The 21,686-nt window shown below is 40.0% G+C and overlaps 1 protein-coding gene across 1 annotated transcript in view; it reads right to left on the bottom strand.

The window, feature by feature from the left end:
• Positions 1–2,796: 2,796 nt before the first annotated feature.
• Positions 2,797–21,686, bottom strand: part of CPA6 (carboxypeptidase A6) — a gene marked incomplete at its 3' end in the record, with an annotated part of 110,164 nt that continues 91,274 nt past the window's right edge. Inside the window, exons 3-6 of the mRNA XM_019633769.1 lie at positions 12,841–12,965; positions 7,025–7,139; positions 5,044–5,145; positions 2,797–2,901 (exon numbers count right to left, since the gene is read on the bottom strand). Coding sequence (XP_019489314.1) covers positions 2,797–2,901; positions 5,044–5,145; positions 7,025–7,139; positions 12,841–12,965 — 447 coding nt within the window. The remainder of the gene's footprint in view (positions 2,902–5,043; positions 5,146–7,024; positions 7,140–12,840; positions 12,966–21,686) is intronic.

Here is a 21,686-nt window from a genome sequence, read left to right on the forward strand (position 1 = left end):
GTAACCTGTGCCTAGATAGCTGACCCACAGAAACTGTCTGTTGTTTTAAGCTGTTGAGTTTGGGTTAAAGTACCCAAGAAAGAGAGAAAGCAAAGGTAGGAAGCCAATATTCTGGCTTCTGACACTACCCTCTTCTCTTGGGGTTGAAACTCCAGAGAAATCAAGAGATGGTCAAGACCACTGACAGACTGGGGTAAAAAATGTAAGAAAAGAGGCACTCTGTCCTGTTTACCATGTGTCTGAGAGGACATCACCTCACCTCACCCTAGTACGCAGTAACGGGCAACTATAGGAGGGGACAATCAGAAGTGTGGCATGCGTCATCCACGAGAGGGCTAGACATAGCTTCCTGGAGTCTCCTGGTAGGCAGAGAGAGAGCCCAGAGGTTCCCTGGTGTCCCCAGAAGGGGCATGGAAATGAGATGAGTTGAGAGCCTGGAGCTGGTCATGGGGCTTCTGTGGTGGAGGGGGGTAACCTGTGGAAGGGACGCTGCTTGGAGTCCCTCTTGGACCAGCCACCACCTGCCTTCTTTGGGAGACTGAGAATTTAATAAGGGACTGAATTCGTGCCTAAGAGACGATGTTCCAATGTTCGGCAGGTTTGAAGTTATTTAAATCTTTAACGTCCCCATTCCCGCTGTCCCCAAAAGCACCATTAGTGGAAAAGGGAGCTTTAAAACAAATGGGATTATTTCTTACAAGCCTGTAATGTGTGTTGATCCACTCCAGTCATTGCTCTCCCGTGCTGTCACACCTCGGCAGCCCCATTGCTTCCACAAGGCCGCTAGGATGAGTGACCCCTAGGCCTCCTGTTTTTCCAGTTTTGGTTACTATCCTGACTCAGACAGAAATGTAACTGATAAAGTAGAGCAGCAAGTGACATCCATAAATGATGAGAGTGGTGTGAAAGGGTAGCAGCAGCACAGACCTGGCTACACATATCTGCATGCCTGAAGACAGCCTGGAGTAGGAGTGGAAGTCATTCCTTACTCATCTTTGGTGAAATGGAGCCTAATCTGAATTGATGCTTCTTGCTCCCAAAGCAGCTAACCTCAATTGGTAGTCATCAGACATGCCTCCTCCTTTTTCTGTGGTTGCACTGTGTCCTCCTCTTCCTTGGAAATCTAGCTTGAGTTATAGGGCTGCCATGTATAGCTGTACAGATTGTGCACTGCAAAAATCCAGGTGGTACCATTCATATTGTATGAGATGATTTGACAAGTCATCTCTCAGTAATCTTTCCACCTCATTACCACTGGATTCTCATTATTCTCACTCATTAACAAATATTTAAGATTTATTAAGTGCCAGATGTTCTAGGTGCTGGGGATTTGGAGATGAACCAGATAAATATAGAGTCTGTACCCTTGTCTTTGGTACAAAAAGAGACAGATGATAACACCATGAACAAATAAAGTAAGTTTAGATGTTATAAAGAAGAGGTGGCACATGTGGGTGTGAGGTAAAATGTTGGGGAGATAATTTCTTATGTTCTTTAATAATACACAGGATCACAGTCTTTAAATAGGTGTTCTGTACTTAACCATCTCCCCCACTTTTGAAACTCGAGACAGCAATGTTGTAGGTATACAATGGATATTGAATACAAGATAATAGAGTTAACAAGTTATTAGCTTTTGCATTTGTCCTACCAGGATGAAATGGTATTTAAAGGGAATATGAATTACTCAATATACTAGAGTGGGCAGAATTTGAAATTTTTATTACATAAAATTAAGGATATTTTTATGGGATTGGTAGTGGCAGAGAGGCAGATTTTACAAATTTAGTACATTTTGACATTTGTGAGGAATATTTTCTAAGACTAGGAGAGGCCTCAAAAATCACAAACCTCAACACTGCACATAATTTCCCCATAAAACACAGTAAAATATAATTGAACTATTTAAATATTTTTTTGTACCCTTAATGGTTCTCTATAAGTACAGGGCTGAAAATATTTGTAGGGTTATTTTCCAGCTTAGACCCTTCATTTCCTTAGGCTTCTTCATTACCAGTACTAGAGGTTTTTTTTTTTTAAAGAGGCTTTCTCTTTTAATTAAAAAAAAAAAAGTCAACTTTAAAATCAAAATCCAAAACCATGAAAGTCATTACATTCTTGACAATGCATAGAAAAATATCCAAACATATTAAGATGATGGTTCATGAGGTTGGCCCATTCTTGGATTAGGCACCCACTAACCTACAGAAGCCTTCAGAAAATGAGAGATCACTATGAGTTATTAACAATTAGAGGCAATGAGAAATACTGAAACCAAGAATGTTCTAGCCACAGATGTTAAAGGTCTTTGGTATCTAAATTACAGAGCTGTAGCAGGAGGACAAAATACAACTACTTGCTTATCTCTTTATTGCTCTAGTATATGCACGATCACTTTGATGGAGAAGATAGTGCTGTAGAATTTTCCTAGCTGAATATCATATGAGAAACTTCTCTGGAACACCTTAAATTGGGTTTTTAGCCTTTTGCCAAATACAAGCTACTATGGTTGTGTCTTCGTTTGTCACAAATTCATGAACGCTCTTAATGAACCTCAGGTTCCTTCTCTTGAACAAGGGTTGATAAGTCCAACCTCCAAGGACAGAGGTGAAGATAAACTGAGCCAGGGTTATAAGAAATCTTCACACACATGGAAGTGACCCACACAATAATAAGGTGTTATCATCCAATCAGGTATCACTGGCGTCATATTCCCAGTTTTGTTCCTTGAGCAGAATAAACACGTGGGAAGCACTGACTAGCTGAAATGGACATTGTGTAAAGGGTTTAACTTACTTCTTTTACAAACCACTGACAAAAGGCAGGACCAATCCATTCTCTTGCATGAATACCACAGTCTATCCAGACAGCTCTTTTGTAAGCACGTGATCTTCTGCCCAGCTGAAAACAAGAGTATTCATAGTAACCAACACAGGTTTTTATGTTTTGATTCGTTGACCAGCATAATTAATAAGGTTTCAGCATAATTCTTCACTATCGTTTGTTTCATTAGGGAACCCATGAAAAAGATAGAGATTCCTTATCTACTTCTGAAGTCCAGCTGTGTTTATCAAGGAACACTAAATTTATTGCCCTAATTACAAATGAAAGAACTAGAAAATACAAGAGGAAAAGGGCAATACCTTAAACAGGTTTGCTTCTCCATTTTAGTACATTATGTGACTGTTAAATAAAAAGTCAAACTTCCCCCCTCCCCTCCAGAAAAGGACTCTTTCTTAAAGAAATAGCAATGTTTTATAGATGGACAAAGTCAAATTTTATTTCAACACAAAAATGGAAAAACACAAAACAACTTTATTTCCAGAATCAAGTGACAGGTTTTTCTTTATAATCCTATTATCAATTTTACTTATAATCTGGTTTCTAACCCAGTAATTGATAGGTGACTCTTGATATTATATTTAGAGGGGATCTAGTTTTCATTTATTCATTAATTCACTCAGCTAATACTGTAGGAGATCCTTTTCAATATCAGACATTGTACTTGGCACTGGAGAGTCAAAGATGAAAGACAGGGTTTAAATGCTAGTGGGGAGGGCAGACATGTGAGCAATTAATCCTTATGATATGCATAAGTTACTTTGGGAACAGGGGAACATGCCTGAGTTTCCTGAGACATAAAAGAAGAATTCTCAGAAGAGGAACCTTCTTCTTGAGTATTAGAGCACTGGAGCAAGACTTGAAGCTTGCCTGGCAGACCAGTTGGAAGAAGGCATCTAAAGCTTGGAAGAGAATCTGAGCACTTCATATGTGAGGAACTTTCTAGGGTATGAGGAAAGAATAGCAGATGAAGCTGGATGCAGAAGCACAGAACACATGAAATTCCTGAAGACTATGTAAAAGAGAGAAGGCATCATCCTGAATTCCATGGGAGGGATGTATGTGGAGTGGGAGAGAGAGAGAGAGAGAGAGAGAGAGAGAGAGAGAGAGAGAGAGAGAGAGAGAGTGAGAGCTCCCAAGGACAGCACATGGTGATGGATGAGAGGGTAGAGGTAGGGGACTCAAAAGAAATTCAATCCTGGGGTCATTATTCCAATAGTCCAGAGGATAACGGATCCAGAGATAAGTTAGGGTAACAGCAGTGAGGGCAAGAGAAGAGGTTGGGGGCACATCCAAAAGGTATTTAGAAGAAAGAGTGGTTAGTTCTTGGTGGTGGATTTAAAGTAAGCGGTTAAAATAAAGGAGAGGAATTTAGGATGATGCTCATGTTTTTTGATGGGGAGCATAGTGGTGCCATTCTGAGCCCAGGTGCTTTTGGGAATACAGAGATGAGATGTACAGTAGGCTGTAATACATGAACTTAAAGTTCCAGAGAGTGGACTCCACTGAATAGAATAGTCTGGAATGATTGTTGAAACCATGGGGTGGCTGTGCCCATGTACAGATAGTTCACAGAATGAAAACACATCTGAGGCTAGAATCCTGGAATGACCAAGAACCTAAGGGAAAGAGAAGGAGAGACGAGCCAGAGAATAAGACCAAGGGGAACGGTCAGAGAGATGGGAAGCGACCTGACTAGGAGTCATCGTTGGTCTTGGCAAGAGAAGGTTTAGAGGAGTTGTGGGGGTGCATAGGCCAGGGAGTCAAGGTCTGAATGGGAGGTGAGGAAGTAGAGACAGTGATGCTTTATTAAAATCTTTTTAGATGTTTGGCTGAGAAGGAACCAAGAGCTATAGGTCAGTGGATAGAAAAGAACACAGGTCAAGGGCTTGGAATGACGCATTCTTTCTTAGACATTTACGTAGTTTTCATTGGTTCATCTTAAGTAGCACCAACTAACAAATCATTTTGAAGGCTATTATTTTTGAAGTGCATTAAGAACTCTGAATGTGTTAGCATGCTCTGTAATACTCGGTGGCAAAAATTTAATATGGTTTAAAAACCGAAGAGAAATTGTTTTCTTAAATGATTGCATGATGTTAAATATGACACTGACTGACCATTTCATTTCTTTTCCCCATAGGTCAAAGTTAGAAAAAAATGAATGTTTGGTAAACATTTTAGTTAATTTTCTATTTTTACCTTTAAAACAAATAGAGATCTTCCCTCATATGAATTTCCAATAGAAAACATATGAATGAGTCCTGAATGAGTATTATTCAGATGATGCATCCAATTTTGAATCTAAAAGCAAGTAAATAAAAACCATGTCAGACTCCCATAATTATAGAGCTTTTAGAGAACAAAACGTAACAAAAAGACAATAGGTTTCAGAACTCACAGAGCATACATGGAATATAAAATTGAACAAAAACCAATTCTCTATTGTAATTTTAAATATCCTAAAGCAAATCAAATTTTCTTTTCTGCCTTTACAAATACTAGCTTCATGTCTTTATATAGTGACCTCTTTAAAGCATACCTTCTGCTACCATGTTTCACTAATACTTTGATGGCAGAGTTTTAAAGAAAATTAATTGATGTGTTCTGGGCTCCTTTTAAAAAGCAAAATTTATTTCCATTTCCCCCCAAGTATTTAAGAGGGAATGAAAAAAAGCAGCATTGGTAAAACCGTCCAAACTACTTGAAAGTGTTCATTAAAGTCCAATATATTATAATTTGCTGCTGAACAGAAGATGCTACGAAAAAGGCATTATTTTTTGCATTGAAAGGTATTGTATCGAGCCACACATCAAAAGGCACAATCTGAGTCATTTCCCCAGTAATACATTTCCCCAGTGATACATTTGCATTGATCTGTTCACACATACTTACCTGTCATCAGGAGTAGGTATACGAGTATTTGAGATGGATGAATAAAGCACTTAGAAAGATGGGTGACATTTCTGCCTTAAAAGCCCTGTGAGGAGGAAGGAAGTCACACAAAAGTGTCCCACTGTTCCCATGATGTAAAAGAAAGAGTCTGTGCTGGAAAAAGAGATTTTGGAAAGGACTCATATTTTCTTTTCTTTCTATTCTTATTTAGACTAATGAGCACATATATATGTATGTATATATCTATATACTTTAAAATTTGCCTTTTTTCTAGTGCATGTTAATAGCACTTCCATGTGCTCAGTTATCTAAAACCTTTCTTTTGTTATAACATATGTAGAAATAATTTTGAAAACAAAGTCACTATCAAGAGAACCAAAAATTCTCTTAATAAGATCCTGTTATATTCTTATATTATTAATTCTACGTCTGGCAGTCCTCAGCGCAATTCAAGGGAAGCATGGAAAATATATGTACACATTTATTTAATCATTCCGTCATCAACTCTCTATGTGGAGGTCACTATTTGCTTGCCACTTGGGATAAACTAAAGAACAAGAAAGAAATGGCCTGCCCTAATAGAACTTTCAGCTTATTACAAGAGCAAGGCGTTAATCAAATAATCGTGCTATGGATGCATGCAGTATGCTAGGGTTGGAGAGGGGGCAGTGGAGTTCTGATCCAGTCTGGGAGAGTAGAAACAGCAATCTTCTTGCTTAAGCTGAAATTTGAAGAATAACCAGTTGTCCAGGTGAACAGTATAGGGTAGTGGGAATAAGGTTGCTGTGTGTTCCGGGTAGAAGAAATAACAGCATGCTAATAAGCCCTGCGGTGCCACAGATGAGGCTTGGCCTTTGGGAAGTCTCAAGTTTGCAGGGGGCGTGGGGCGAGAATCAAAGTTCACACTACCCCTTAACCAAATCATTGTCCTCAAACTTTGGCTAGCTCTACCATCCATCAAGAAGTGCATCGGGCTTTTTAGTTAATGTCTTTAGAGCTACAATTATAACAACATTACCTTACTCTTCCAATGTCCTTCCCTTGTCCTTTCTAGGGGTGGGTCAGGTAAAGCAGATGAAATTCAAATTGTTTTGTTATGTCTTATATAGCAGTTAAAGGCTTAATGAAGAGAGGACTGAATTGAGGTGCCTAGACAATATGAGAACTGTATGTATTCCGCATATAACCCACGCCTCTGTCGTAGTGTTTCTCTTACAATCCTTAACGATAAAGGTGCATTGGTTAAAAAAATAATAATAAAGCAATAAAAGCTCGTTTGATTACATACTTCTTCTAAGGAGTGATAAACTTCATAATTATATTCAGAGAGGGATCTTCGATTTCTCTGGGCTTCCAAACTGCTTCCCTTTTCTAGAGTGTTCTGGAGATCTTCTATGAGGATCCTGGATTGGAAATGATAGACATGATGAAAATTTAATATAAAAATCAGTCAATATTAAAGAAAATCATGCATATAGGGGGAAGAGGACAGAGAAGATTGACATTTCTAAAAATACCACATGTTGGGAAAACGCTCTTTTTCAGGAAATAAAAAATTAAGTGGTGTAATAAATGTAAAATGTAAAATTATAGGCAGGTGTTTTCAAATATTAATAGTAATCACTACCACTGATTGACAGGTACAAGAATTGAATGATGGGTATGACCACTTACATTTATTGAGTACCTGCTAGAAACTGTGCTATATATTTTGCACACATGATCATAGGTAATAACCCTATGAGGTAGATTTTTTTGTTATCTCCATTTTACAAATGGGGAAACTGAGGCTCAAATGGGTGAAGAACTTGCCAATGTCACTCTGCTGGTAGGGAGTGCAGAACCAGAATTTGAACTTGGAATGTGACCACAAATTCCAGCCTTTAGGTTCCAATTGGTGTGACATTATGAAAACCGAAACAAGACAAGCTCTTTTACTCCCTCGCCACAGACTCCTTTCCCTCTTTTTCTATCTGTTCCCATCCCTTTCATCACTGAAAGACCGGTCTCATGTCATCACCCAGCACATCTGACCCAAGACTCGGAGAGAAAAGAAAAAAGGGAGAAGAAGTTACAGTCCTTAAGAGAAAACTGAATACCCTGAGTGGAAGAAAGTGAATGTCACTGCCTGCCAGTATGAAGAATGCCAAGAGAAGACAAGCTCAACTAATCAAAGTGAATGCATTTGGAAATTGAAGGTTGTGGCTAGGGTGGTGGACTCCAGGGTAGCTGCAGTGTGTGGAACCAGCACCAGCTGGAGCCTTTAGTGTTCTTGGTGAGACGTCTGGGCTAGGTAAAGGCTTGTCTCTCCCCAATATTCACTCATCTCCTTTAACTAGAGAGCTGTGAAGTAACAAGGCACTCACTCATTTTGAAAGCTTCAAGACGTTAAAGAGCCCCGCAGCGATTTTTCTGGGCCTGGCAGGTAGCTAAAATGCTTTGCTTTCATATTCTATCTTCTCAAAGAACCTATTGCTTCATGGTTTAAGTGCTATTAAACCATGCAATGGCATCTTTAAATGACTTTCAAGGTTGATCTATATAAGCCACTTAATAAAAAAGATTATCTTGAATTACCTGAATAAACACTTTTTGTTCCGTGAAGGAAGGAGTTTTATTCAGGGTCATGCTGGGGGTAGGACTTTTCTTTTTGATGCCTTCATTTGTTATTTACTGAGTATTGTACCCATTGTGGACAAATACGTAATGAGGAATTTATCATTGGCTTACTGTTCTTCTTCTTTCAAGTTTTGATTTTAAAAATAGAAACATTAAATATCAAGATGGGGGGGGCGACACAAAGTTAGTAAACTTGCCTTGTAGCTACTTGCCGTGGCTCAGAAAGTGAGTGGAACATTAGACTGTCCGTCTAAACATGACCTGTATTAGGGCTTCCTTTCATCTTTTGAGAAAAGAAGCTACAGTTGAAAGTAGGCTTGTATGGACTAGAAAACCTTAAAATATCTCCTGTGCAGGTCTTAAGAACCACATGAACCTTTATATCAATGTCCAAACTTCCTGTGTTGTGAGAGAATGTGCGATGGTCAAGAAAGATGTAAGTTTGATTAGGCGAGGTGGTTTGTTATAAACTGTCAACAGTCCTTTTACTGCAGGCAAACTTCAAAAAAGTTTCCCTCACTAATACCATCTATCCATTTCTCCTGGCGACTTTTCCCTATCCCAGGAAACAAAGAAAAAAAAATGTAAATGGATTTGTCCAAGCCAGCAATCTACACAAGCATTTCCTCCTGCATTTTCAGTGTAAAAAGATAAAATACATCAACACAAAAATAAAAAGTTTTCCAAATATTTACAAAATGGCACTGTAGTGTATTGCTCTTGCAGTATTTCGGAAGTGGGCAGACCTTCTAAATAGAAACAAGTGCAGATAAGTTGTTTTCACCCAAGGCAATCCCACACATGTGTCATCAGAAAGTTTTGAAGTTCTGATGCCAATACATCCATGTGTTGGGCAGCTCTTCGTAGAGACCATTGTAAGAAGGGGGAGAGAATTAGGACACAAAGAGAGATACACATAGAGGGAAGATAAAATGAAGAGAGAAAGGAAGAAGGTGGCCATGTACAATGAAGGAGAGAGGCCTGGGAAAGGTTCTCTTCTCACAGTCCTCAGAAGGGACAAACCCTGCTAATATCTTGATTTCAGACTTCTAGCCTTCAGAATCATGAGATGACAAATTATTTTTTGAAGCCAGCCAGCCATTGCAAACTAATACAGGGTCTCTGTTTAATAACTTAGACTGTACCTGAATTCAGGCCCTAAGAGACCAACCTGAAAATTAAAATAATTGTGATGTGGCAGGTCTAGCCCATTTTGCTTATCAAGTAGTTGACTGGAAGCTGGAAGATTGATGAGGTCATGAAATGGTGTCCAAAAAGTGGTTTTTGTAACTGTTGTATTTTCTTAGTTCTTTACGGCTGATGATTATTCCTATCCCAAGTGTATGCACTCCTATAATAGTGACTAGAGCCATTAAGGACTTCCCAAGTGGTGTCATCACTTAGTACAAAACCACCTCCTCAAAACTTCCAGGGTGGAAGGGAGGCTCAGAATTTGAAATTCCATTACCAATTTTTACTGGTACTTAATTTACAAAATGATAGAAGTTTTTTATGACAGAATAAGTCATCTCATCTGTCATATCACCTAGGGGCCAGACACACAGGGTCACATTATCTCTGCTTTTAAGATGACTATAGCTATACATTATGTAGAGTTGTACAGAGTAAATGATAATCTTTTGAAAGTACCCCAGACTACAATAATAAAAGTCAATCAAAATAATCTCTACCTACTGGCCCCATGGAATTTAATTGACTTATGTGTTATTATCTTGGGACCAACAAAATGAATATTTCCAAATGGCTGAGGAGACAACTGGTTTAAAACACTCAGTTTTTTAGACCCTGTTCTTGGTGACATACAGTGTGGTATTTTATTCTCTATCAGATCCACATGAGCTATATTTAATGGCAGGAAATAGAGACTTGTTAAAATAACTGGTATATTCTTTTCTACCGAATAATAATTAATAAAGCGTGTGAGCTGTTACCGAGAACCTATAGATATAATTACCAAGCTCTTTCCTGCCGGGCATTCAGAGAATCAAAGCATGCCTTCAAAGCTACAGCAACGACTAAAATATGTTCAATATGAACAACGGCTTTATGCACAGCTGTGACTCTACCCTGTTCTAGAAGCACAGATAAAAATACCTTACTGCAAAAAGCATATCAGTACTTTAGTAAGGCTGTAACTATCTTTCTGGCAGGGAAGTATTGGTGTGGACCAGGGAGGGGTGTCACTGGCACTTTGCACCCCTTGGCCCAGCCTTCCACAGAGACTAGGGTCTTCACCATTGACCCACAGAGCCAGGAGCCTGTCATTAGACATCTTTGTGACAGTTTGGGCAGTACCAGAACTTGCTTAAACAGTTGTGGTAGTTAGGTTAGTCATTTACATCATGCCTCTCAGCCCTCAAAACCTAGGATTCCAAACAAAAGATAAGTCACTCCCTTCAGTCTCATTAATTCACTACACTGCACATGTCCCCCCAGATCCTGGGTGACTCTGCATCTCTCCATTTCCTTTTCTCTCCTACCTGATGGAATCTCTCTTTCATTGTAAATAAGCTTCCTACATCCTCCAGTCTCTTCAGAGAACTCTGTCTTCTCAGAGTCTTACCCCAACAGAAATCGGATTCTCTTAAGGAAAGATTTGTGTGTGTGTGTGTGTGTGTGTGTGTGTGTGTGTGTGTGTGTGTGTGTTTCTCTTTTTCTACTCCATTTACCATGGGACCAGAAAGCAGGGAGGTCAGCATTCTCCTGGACCCCCAGTCCTGCCTCCCCCTTAATCTTCTAACTTCCAGAAAAACCTCATCTTCTCTCCTGCATCATGCCATTCCTAGCTGCTTTCCTCTCACTCCTGGATACTCTCTGATATTCCTGTTCCAGGAATATGCTCTCCCTCCACTTCTCATCTTGCCATCAGTCAAGGAGATTCAAGACTGCTGTGATGCGATGATTCTCTGGTGACTGAGGCCACCCAACCTTGACCACAGTGATCTCCACTTCCGCTGTCTCTTCCATGGCTACTTCCTGAATCTTGTCACCAGCCATAAGGGTTCTACCCCAGAACTCTTAACATCCAATAACCTACACTTTGTCAAAATTCCACTCCTTCCAGCTTGTTGCCTTCAGTCACGCTATACCTGTTTTCAATATAAAGATCTTCATCCCTTCTCGATTCTTCCATTTTGTCCCATTATTCTTCCTAGACTCTCCTCCCTTCCTATCCACATTAGACCCCATGGAAGAACACTTGACCTAGCACCTCGCTAGGAACCACAACTTCCTTGCCACCTTGACCTTTCCGTGTTTCTGTCCCATAAACTCTCAACTCTGTATCAGGTTTACAATCTCTCTTCTCTGCAAACTACTTTTGTTGGTTCCTACCTGTTTCTTCACTTTCAGAAGATAATCTTGCTTCTTACTTCATCCAGAAAATGTAGCCATCAGTTATGATCCCTTTCAACTAGAACCACATGTACCTCTTCAGTTTTAGAGGATAAGGTGCCCTTCCTATTGAGCAAACCCAGTCCTCCACTTGTGCGTTCTTTCCTGCATCATCAGCCTCTCCTTCCTTACTGGTCCTTCCCCCACAGCCTACAGACATGCCAAAATGGCCCCCAACTCAAACGAGTCCCAAATCTCAAGCAGTCATTGATGCTGCATCTTCCTGTAGTCATTCGTCTTTCTCTGCTTCTCTCCTTATTCTACCTTCTAAGAGCAGCCGTCTGCTCTGCTGCTCCATGTTTTTGCTCTTCTCCTGTTCGCTTTTCTGTCTTCTGCTCCTGACAATCTACTCCCATCATTAGAGTCACCAACACAGCTCCTATTGCCAAATCCAAGGAAACTGGTCAGTAAGCAAATCTGTTTGAATCCCTCTGCTCAGTCACCCAAGCTAGAAGACTTGTCGTCATCCTTGACTTCTTCCTGTTCCACCTACATGCAGCCAAGTATGGAGTCCAGGTGGTTTTGCCTCTGAACTATTGAACGTTCTCACTACTCTGGTCGTGACTCAGGGCCTAGCTCTTACCTGGACTGTGATTGCAGTCTCCTGTTGCCGCTCCACCCAGTGACATATGGCTCCTTTCTTACATCTTCCAGTTGAGCAGTGACACCCACGGGATAAAGTTTGAGCTTGCTGTTTGCAAGGTCCTGAGTCTCATCCTCTGCCTAACACACAGCTCCTGCAGAAAGCTTTTCTGTCCCCGCTTTCCTATCCACCTTCTAGGCATTCCTAGGCTGCTCTCCTTTCCTCGCACAGAAAAAACCTTGTGCGTTTACTGTCAACTTAGTGGTGCTGTTGAGGTAAAATGTCAATATGGGCCCTTTCCCCTCTCCCATTACACTAATATGCTCATCAAAGGTCAATGTAATTGTGTTATATTTATGTTGGTTTTCCCCACTTGATAAAAAGTACCTGAAACATTGTCAATGGCAACCAATAAATAACCTGAATACAGCTACCATTCAATTCAATTTAGTACAAATGATTTAAGCAATGAAAAAAAAAATGCTTACTTGTGTGGGATGGCGGCTTCCTGTAAGAAGGCTAACAGGGCTCGGGAACCATTTTGGGGAATGTGGACATCAGTAACTGTTCCCTCTGAGACATAGGAGACACTGCTGGGCTGCCACAGGTCCACCTGTAGTGCAGGAACCAACCTATAATTCATATTCAACGTAGGTGGGGAAAGATGCATGTCACAATGTCAAACACTTATCTTGTTTGCATTCAGCAACACCAAACACATTTTGGAATTAGACTCAATGCTTGCATCATTAGGGCAAAGCTCCCATGTGATTTTGAATTTGGTCTGCAAATGGTATATGATCATTCTTTATTAGTAATAGCTTAAAGACGAATACATTAAAGCCACAAAGTAAAAATAACATAGTTCTAAGTATGCCGATGATATTGTTTAAAACTATTTATTGCCTACACATTTGAATAATAATAAAAAGAAAGATATAAGTTACCCTTCATCCTACTATACAAGCAAATTGTGGCAGCTTGACAACGTTTGGTATCTTTAGATGGAACACTCTCCAGGTGCCGCCTCCTCCTCTAACCCATGCCTTTCAGTAATTCTTACTCAATCTTCACATGTCGACAGAAACAGCCTCAGGGAGGACTCATCAGCTAGGGTAGGTCACCTCATGTGCCTTTCATTTTATAACTTCCTGTTACCAGAATGTACTGTATTTTGCCATGTATAATGTGCGCCTGTGTATAATGTGCTCCTGTGTATAATGTGCACCTACATGTTTGGCCCAAACTTTCAGGGAAATGAAATTAGTACTACCCTTATATAATGCACATCCTTATTTTTCTCTCACAAATTTGGGCAAAAAAGTGTGCATTATACACGGTAAAATACGGTAAGCTCCACGAGGCCAAAGGATTTGTGCAGTCTGGTCACCACCCCATTCCAAGTGCCTAGAAGGGTGCCTTATGCATAGTAGCAACTCAGTCGTTAATTGTTGCATGAGTGTAGGCCCCAGGTAGTAAGTCACTGCACAGTCACCATGTGGTCAGTGTTTGGGGGCAAGTGGAAGCCATGTCTGTTTGGCGTACTATAGTGTCCTCTGTGCCTTGTCTAGTGCTCTGCCCCTGGTAGGAGCGCCACACTTATGGAAAGAATGAGTGAACTCAGCTGGGAGGGAGGACAGCCCGACCTGCATGAACCTAGAACTCCATTTGCAATAAGGCACAGCATGTCTGTACAGCCCTGTCTGTCTACTCTCTGCTTGGGGACTCCCTCTTCCTGCATTTCCGGTCTTGGTTTGTTGCAGGATCTTGATCCTTGCTATGTCCTTATCGGATCAGGTTGAATTACTTCATCGTTACTTAGGTGCCAGTGTCTGCATTCTGTTAGGAACTCTAGAAGACTAAAAATACTTTGTGACTCAAGGAAAAATACACCTCGACTGGTATAATTTAACCTGGAACTGGGTAGAGAGCCATTTATTTTGGGGACAAAGAATCTACCTGTTCTCTTTCAAGCAGTTGACTCCTCCACTAATTTGCAAGGGCAAATCTGACTCAGCTAATGTGCTAGCCCAACAACCAGAGAAAAGCCGGAGTGTGGGGCTGAAGGGATGCTGAGAGCTCATTTGCTCCATCTGTCAGCCCTTGGGCAAGGATACACCTAGGACTGAATTAGACTGTCCCCAATAGAGGCAACTACATAAACCACATCTTTTAAGTCTCCAAAAGAGGAAGGTCATCAACGTACAGACTGAACTCATATTGACATTTAACAAGATTGCAGACATTTTTCTTAATCTCTTACACTGCAGCACCGTTTCATTTTTTCTTGTTGTATTCTTTCGTGAGGACTGTCTGGTTTCTTGCCTTTGAGAGATAAAGCATGTTGGTATCTTTCAGTTTTCTTTATACATTAGATTTTTTTAATCCTTTATTCACCTTTGGGACTTGCCTCTAAACGCATTATAGAGACAGGTTTTTTTTTTCCTGATTATGTTGGTTTTTATGCTCATTTCACCATTTTTTAAAAAAAAATTTGATTACATTTGACGTACAGTATTATATTAGTTTCAGTTGTATAGCATAGTGTTTAAACATTTATATAACTTAGAACATGATCCCCCCAATAAGTCTAGCACTCATCTGACACCATAGTTATTACAATATTATTGCCTACATATTCCCTATGCTGTACTTTACATCCCCATGACTGTTTTTACAACTGGCAATTTGTACATGTTAACCCTTTTCCCCCAACCCCCTTCCCATCTGTCAACCATCAATTTGTTTTTCAGAGACAGATTTTTGTTATTAAGGTTTCCTGCCATCATTTAATGCCAGTGGAGAAGAGGAAATAGTGCCATAGTCATAGGGTAAAGAGCCACAGGAACCCAAAATAATATGAATAAGCACTCTGGAGCTGAGTCTGCAAGTGTTATTTTCTGGAGTACATGCTAAAATAAGAACCCCCATTCCACAGAAGAGAGTAGCTTCCCCATATTAAAGTTCCATGGAAGTAGCATGACCTGGAGAAGATCTCCTAGGAAACGAACACGTCATCAGACAGCAGTTGTTCTACAGGAAACCAACAAAAAAGAATTTGCAAAACCAGGAATTGTATTTTGTTGTGATATTAGGAAAGTAAAATGACAATGAATTATCAGCTTTTCTCCAACAATATTTCGGGCAAAGGGTACTTGGATAAGTAACATGGATATTTCAGTCTGGGTGGCAGGCTCATGCCTATATCTTGATATAGGGGACAGTTATGCCCATGTGAGATTTGTAAAGTGCCACCCACCTTACAGATATTCCTAGTGTTTTCATTAACACCTTGAGATAGAGATAGGGGTTGTTGTAGATATTTTTATGAACGAGAAGACTCAGGTTCGTAAAGGTCAAGTGTCTTTCCTAAGGATGCATAGCAACAAAATGGTGACAGAGGGTATGCCTAACTCTGGCACCCATAATTTACTGATTGGGTAAATGTCTTTAGCATCTCCTGAGAGTACCCCAGAAGCAGCAGCAACTGCCAACTTCCTGACTTAGTGTTTGAGGGGGACTGATTGGTGGGTCTCAGACCCTGGTCTTTCCTTTCAGGGGTTATTTTCCCTATAAATTAATATGCATATATTTTAAAGTTCCAATCAGTCCACTGTGGGCAGGTTGCCATCAGTCATTTCCACAGGGCCTGATCACACTGGATGAAGTGATCAACAGTTTCTGAACTGCAAAGCTGGGTGACCCTGGATTAGGATGACAACAAAATTATCAGCCACCTTGTCAGGATGGCCCGAGACTGTTTGCCAACCATCACAGGTCTGGGCTGCAAACAGCCCTCTGATATCCAAGCAAAGGAAGCTCCTTTATGGAAACTTCTGACCTTGGAACCAGGTGGTTGCTCCCATGTGTTCCTTTCCTGTGATTACCTGTCACATATAGTCAGATGTATTTAAGAGGGGGAGGCAGTTCAGTGTAAAAAGTTCAGGAATATGGGTTTTTGGAATCCAACGACCCTCAGCTGGAATGCTAGTGTGACTTTGGGAAAGGTTTTCACATTTCTGAGCCTCAGTTTCCGCATCTGTCTTGGGATGATAATTAAATTTATTCACAGGCTTTCCTGTATGATTAACTAGAATAATAGAAGTAAAACACATAGCACAGCATCTGGCACATGGTGAACGCTCAACAAATTAGCTATCTGTCGTCATTATTTTTTTTTGAAAAGCATATGAAAAGAAGAGTTAGAAGCAGTAAAAATAAAGTTTTACTTCCCCTGTTTTTAGTTAAGATGAAAAATAGGGCAATACTATCCCTTATTCAGAGAGTAAATCCTATAGATGGCTTTAAGGAGGATGGGAAGCAATAAATACAGCAAGATTATGAACAAGGCTGGACTGTTTCCTAGTACAAAAGCAAGTAGCTGGATTTGAAGTCACCCTAACGTGGTGGTGATGGTGGTGAATTCGCTGAAATCTGGAGTTAACCCCCAGGATTAAATTCAGGCTCCCCCAGTTAGGATCTGAGTGATGTAAGGTCAGTTCCTTAACGTCTCTGGGCTTCACTTTCTTCATCTGTAAAATGGAGATGATAATTACACTTCCTCGTTAACCAATTTTTAATAATGTTAGTGGTTACTGTTGTTGTTGTTAGTATAGAGAGTATAGAAAATGCAGTGATTAAGACATGAATTCTAGAGCCAGACAGGCTGAGCTTGAATCCCAGCCCTGCCACTTATTTAGCTCTGTGGCTCTGGGCAACTTACTTTAGTGCTCTTCTATTTCCTCATTTACGTTAAAATGGGGTTATGAATCGTGTATTTTTTTTCTACATGTGGTAGGCCTAAATTAATGAGTACATATAAAGTGCTTAAAACAGTCCCTGGTGACTAGGAGGCATTCATTAAATAATAAATGATTCAAAATTCAAAAATAATTTCTTTGCAATTAAAAAAAATCATAATTCAATCTGGCACTAATTTCATGAGTCTTCTGGTTCTGGCACTATACTCACTTATTGGCCTGATGCAGCCTCTATGAAGCACCTGCCTGTCACCATACACCTTGTTGATGTCGCTGGAGGGGTGGTCAGTGTCCTCCAGCAGCCTTAGGGTGACTCCCAAATGTGGACACGAAAAGACATCTGAGGTGTTCCTTCAGCTTGGAAACAGAGGCCTGCCTCTCAGTTGCCCAAAGTAACAGAGGGGCATGGAGGAAGAGAGCTCTGCTCTATATTTACTCTTATTTATTTATTTTTAAATTTATTTTTTGGTTTGGAAAAGTCTTAGTTAGGCAGGGCCCTTGCATGCCACATAACAGGGTTCTGAGTAAGAAAACTTGATATTAAATTTTGTTGTCAACCACTGCTTAATTTGATTTACATGTCATATTAGTTCTCTTATTAGCACAGAAAACAATGTAATACAATGAAAAGTATCCTCTCTTATTTACCCTTAAAAATGTCATTTTGGCCTGGACCCATTGAACCTTCTTGAATCTTCTTTTAGACTCTTCATCTATAAGCTGTTGGGAGGCTTCTCTATCAAGTTTAGGTCAAGTACCTTTGTTATCTGCTTTCACAGGAAAGTTGGTTATAGCTCTTTTGTATAGTTAATTGTTAATTAGGTAGGGTTGTCATACAAATTGCAAGCAAACTAAATGGTTTAAAATTACAGAGATTTATTCTCTCACAGTTCTGGAGGCCAGAAATCCAAACGTGGTTGTTGGCAGGGCCGGACTCCCTCTGAAGGCTCTGAGTAGGATGCTTCCAGCTTCTTCCAGCTTCTGTGGCCTCAGGTGTTCCTCGGCTTGTGGCTGCATCACTCTAATGTCTGCCTTTGTCTTTACAAGGTTTTCTCCTCCGTGTCTGTGTCTTCTGTGCTGTCTCTTCTAAGGATACTTGTCATTGAATTTAGGGCCCATCTAGATAATCCAGGATGAACTCAGCTTGAAATCCTTAATTTAAGTACATCTGAAAAGACTCTTTTTCCAAATTAGGTCTCATGCACAGGTTCTAGGGGTCAGGGCATGGACATACCTTTTTGGAGGCCACCATGAAACTCACTACAATTGTCATATTAACATCTGTTTTCCCCATTATCTCCATCAGAGTAGAAACAGTGACATTCTTTTTGTCCCCCCTCAGTGTTATATCTCCAACTCTCATAACCACGCATGGCACACAATAGGCATGAAATACGTATTTTGTAGATAGAATAAATGAAACCACGTATTTATCTCTTTCCTCTTTCTCTCCAAGACTGTCCCACAGCAGTTCTAGGTTCCAAATTCTAGTTCCTCTTACCAAGAAATCGATAAGGTGGTTCACTTAAATTTTGTCCATTCATCCCAGTTCTCAACTCACGGGTCTTTAATTTTGAATTATTACATTTACATGTAATTGTAGACTAGGCTGCTTCTCACATCGCAGTACTGCATCGTTTTCTGATGACTGTAGTGGTCAATTCAGCTACAGTTAGAAAGATACTTATTTTTCACTGTTATCATTTGTCTTTGCTCGACTTCTTATGATTTGTCAACATGCAAATATCAGTCGGCTGCAGGAAGGGAAATTTGGCAGGAGGATATGGTGTCCCATAAACCAAAGGAATTTGGTATGCTGTTAAAATCCTGGGGCTAATTTTTCCTAGCCCTGTCCTCTCTTTCCAAACCCAGCAGCATATTCTAAGTTATCATTTTCCTAAAGCAAAGCCCCCCCAAAATTCAACAAAAGGCCCCAGGCATTTAGGTAATTACGTTTCTTCTTGTTTCACTATTAAAGAAAGATGAAAATATAATACTCATAACTACCAACTAATTAGGGATTAAAATAATCATAAAAATTAGTGGAGGTCCCATATTGGAATAAAATTAGATCAGTCCAAATGAAAGCAGAGTTTATAAATTTTAATATAATAGCAATTAATACTACCAGCCTGAGTACTAGGCTTATTATTCCTACAACACGAGGTAGAGGAGGAAAGGCTTGGAAAGGCTTTCTTTTGGTGCCCAAGTTTTCCCTCTAATTCTCTTCAAGGCTGAATGCTAATTGTCATAATTGGATAGTAAGTCACATTTACTGAGATAAAGCTCACATATTGGAAAAGGAAAAGATTCTTAACATTTCCCAGAACTAGGAATGGGTACATTCACCAGTTTGGGAGGGTTGTTGAAGCCCGTCAGTCAAAGACTCAGAATGTAGGGGTTTATTAGCTTGTCACAACAAGGGGTAACCTCAGTAAGAGGGTGTTAGAAAGAACCTAGGAGATCTGGGCTTGTATCGGGTAATTTTGTGAAGGGTTTAAGGAACTGCGATTTTTCTCTGGATTGAATGCTATCTGAAAAGGGAGTAATTCTACCACTGAATATCTTAATAACTGTATCTAGAAGTGAGAGGAAGAACATGGGGCTAAGGCTGTAATGGATAAGCCACAGTCACATCAGTCCAACAAGGGGAATGCTTGGTCATTCTCTTGGTTCATTCAGTGTCCTCTTTGGGTCTGTGTTTGGTCATTATCACGATGGTCTTGTTTTTATCTCATTTCATGATAGACAGAGTGTGGTCCTGTCTGAAGTTAGTGTTCTGTGAAATAGTTTATATTCAACAGGAGAACACCAAGGTCTATCTGTAGTGCTAGAGAGATCTGGGTGGCCAGGATAATCACTGTTCTACTTAGGTCATGTGATAGGTAATACTATGCTAAATGGGGGTGGGGAACTCTCAGCATTTCCAGGCCAGGGTGGCTCGAAGGTGATTTAAGGACTAGGGAGTTTGGGATTATGGATGTTGAGCTATGCTGGTCCACTCAGGAGAATTTAGGAAGTCCATGACATCCATCTTTGACAGCTGCATTTTTCTGTGGTACCTACATACCACCCCTTTTTTCATAGAAAAGAGTCAATACTACCTTGATCTGTCCTCTAGGTGAACATTTGGAGACTTATCAAGACTACGGGAAGGTTCCTGACTCCTACACTAGAGGCACCGAAAACTTAGCCGTCATCACACATACAGGAAACTTATTAGAGAAGTAATATTTCACTACATTTTGCTAGCTTAAAATACATCTATATCTGTATCGAAAGGCTATAGGCTTTTTAGCCTTTAGCTTTGTAGAGTGGATAGAAATAGTCAGAGATTACCTGGCTCATCACCTGGATATGCATTAGTAAGTCTATCTGAAGGCAAGAGCCCCTGCACTGCATCTCATAGAGATTTCCCTTCACCCTCTTTTGATGATTTATGGTTTTATACATTGATTACTTCTCCGTGATATTTGATTGCTACATTCAGAAGTATTCTATTGGGTGTTTTAACAATGATATAATAGTGCATTTACATTTTAGAATTCTGGCTCTTTTCTGAGTGTAATACTCAATAAAAAGCACTTCAGATTTTGTTATGCATTTCCTTTTTCAGATGCTGGCTCAAGAATTCTACTATGTATTATCCAAAGAAATCAAACAAAACATCTTTGGTTTAGTGAAAAAAAAAATTTCTAACTTAGAACCAGCAAGAAGCCATTTTAAAAATTTTCTATCTAAACTCAGATATGGCACATTTCAGAGCCTTAATTTTCTTAATTACAAATAAAGTGGTTAAACTACGTGATTTCCAAGTGCCCCTTAAACTATAATTCTACCAAACTCAATGTGCTTTTCTGAGTATAAAAGTTTACATTTCCCCAGGGAAAGTTTTTGCAAATTCACCCATATTTTTCTTCTTACCCTGAAAGTCCGGGGAAAAAAAATACCCTCTCAACAATTTAGCACTAGAATCATCTTTTACTGATCAGTTATACTGACTTATTGGTCAGTATCACAAATAATATGTAAGGCAAGCTAAGTACTCAATTTTTTTTTTTTTTTTTACTGAGCCATCCTGCCACCTGTTGGCAGCTCAGCGGCAACTCAGCTCGGGCTGGACTCGAACCGCTGTTGCTCAGAGCTCAAACCCTTGAGCGAGCTCTTAACCAACTGAGCCACTTGGCTGGCCCTCCTAAGTACTCAATTTTTACAAAGTTATTTTCATCCCTTTTACTGAAAGCATTTCCCCAAAGCAGCTAAGAAGATGAAATGGAAATCAGCAAATTATTTTCTTCCACATTAATTGCCACCTGATGGTAAAGACCAGCGAGGGACCCTCAAAGTGGAGGGTTGGATGACCAAGCAACCGGATCATTACCTTTTGAACAATCCAGGGGATCAGGAGATTGTTCTATCTCTCAGTTGTCTGTGAGAACAGATAACCACCCCATATCTATTCACTATCCTGAGTATCTACAGAGTCTTAGCCCTTGAGCTCCATGCTGAGGCTGCAATGAGGAGTGAGACATAGCTCTGCTCTCAAGGACTAAGCAGACATTACACATGTAGTC

Source organism: Hipposideros armiger, unplaced genomic scaffold (genome assembly GCF_001890085.2).
Source record: "Hipposideros armiger isolate ML-2016 unplaced genomic scaffold, ASM189008v1 scaffold_1401, whole genome shotgun sequence".
NCBI classification, from domain to species: Eukaryota; Metazoa; Chordata; class Mammalia; order Chiroptera; family Hipposideridae; genus Hipposideros; species Hipposideros armiger.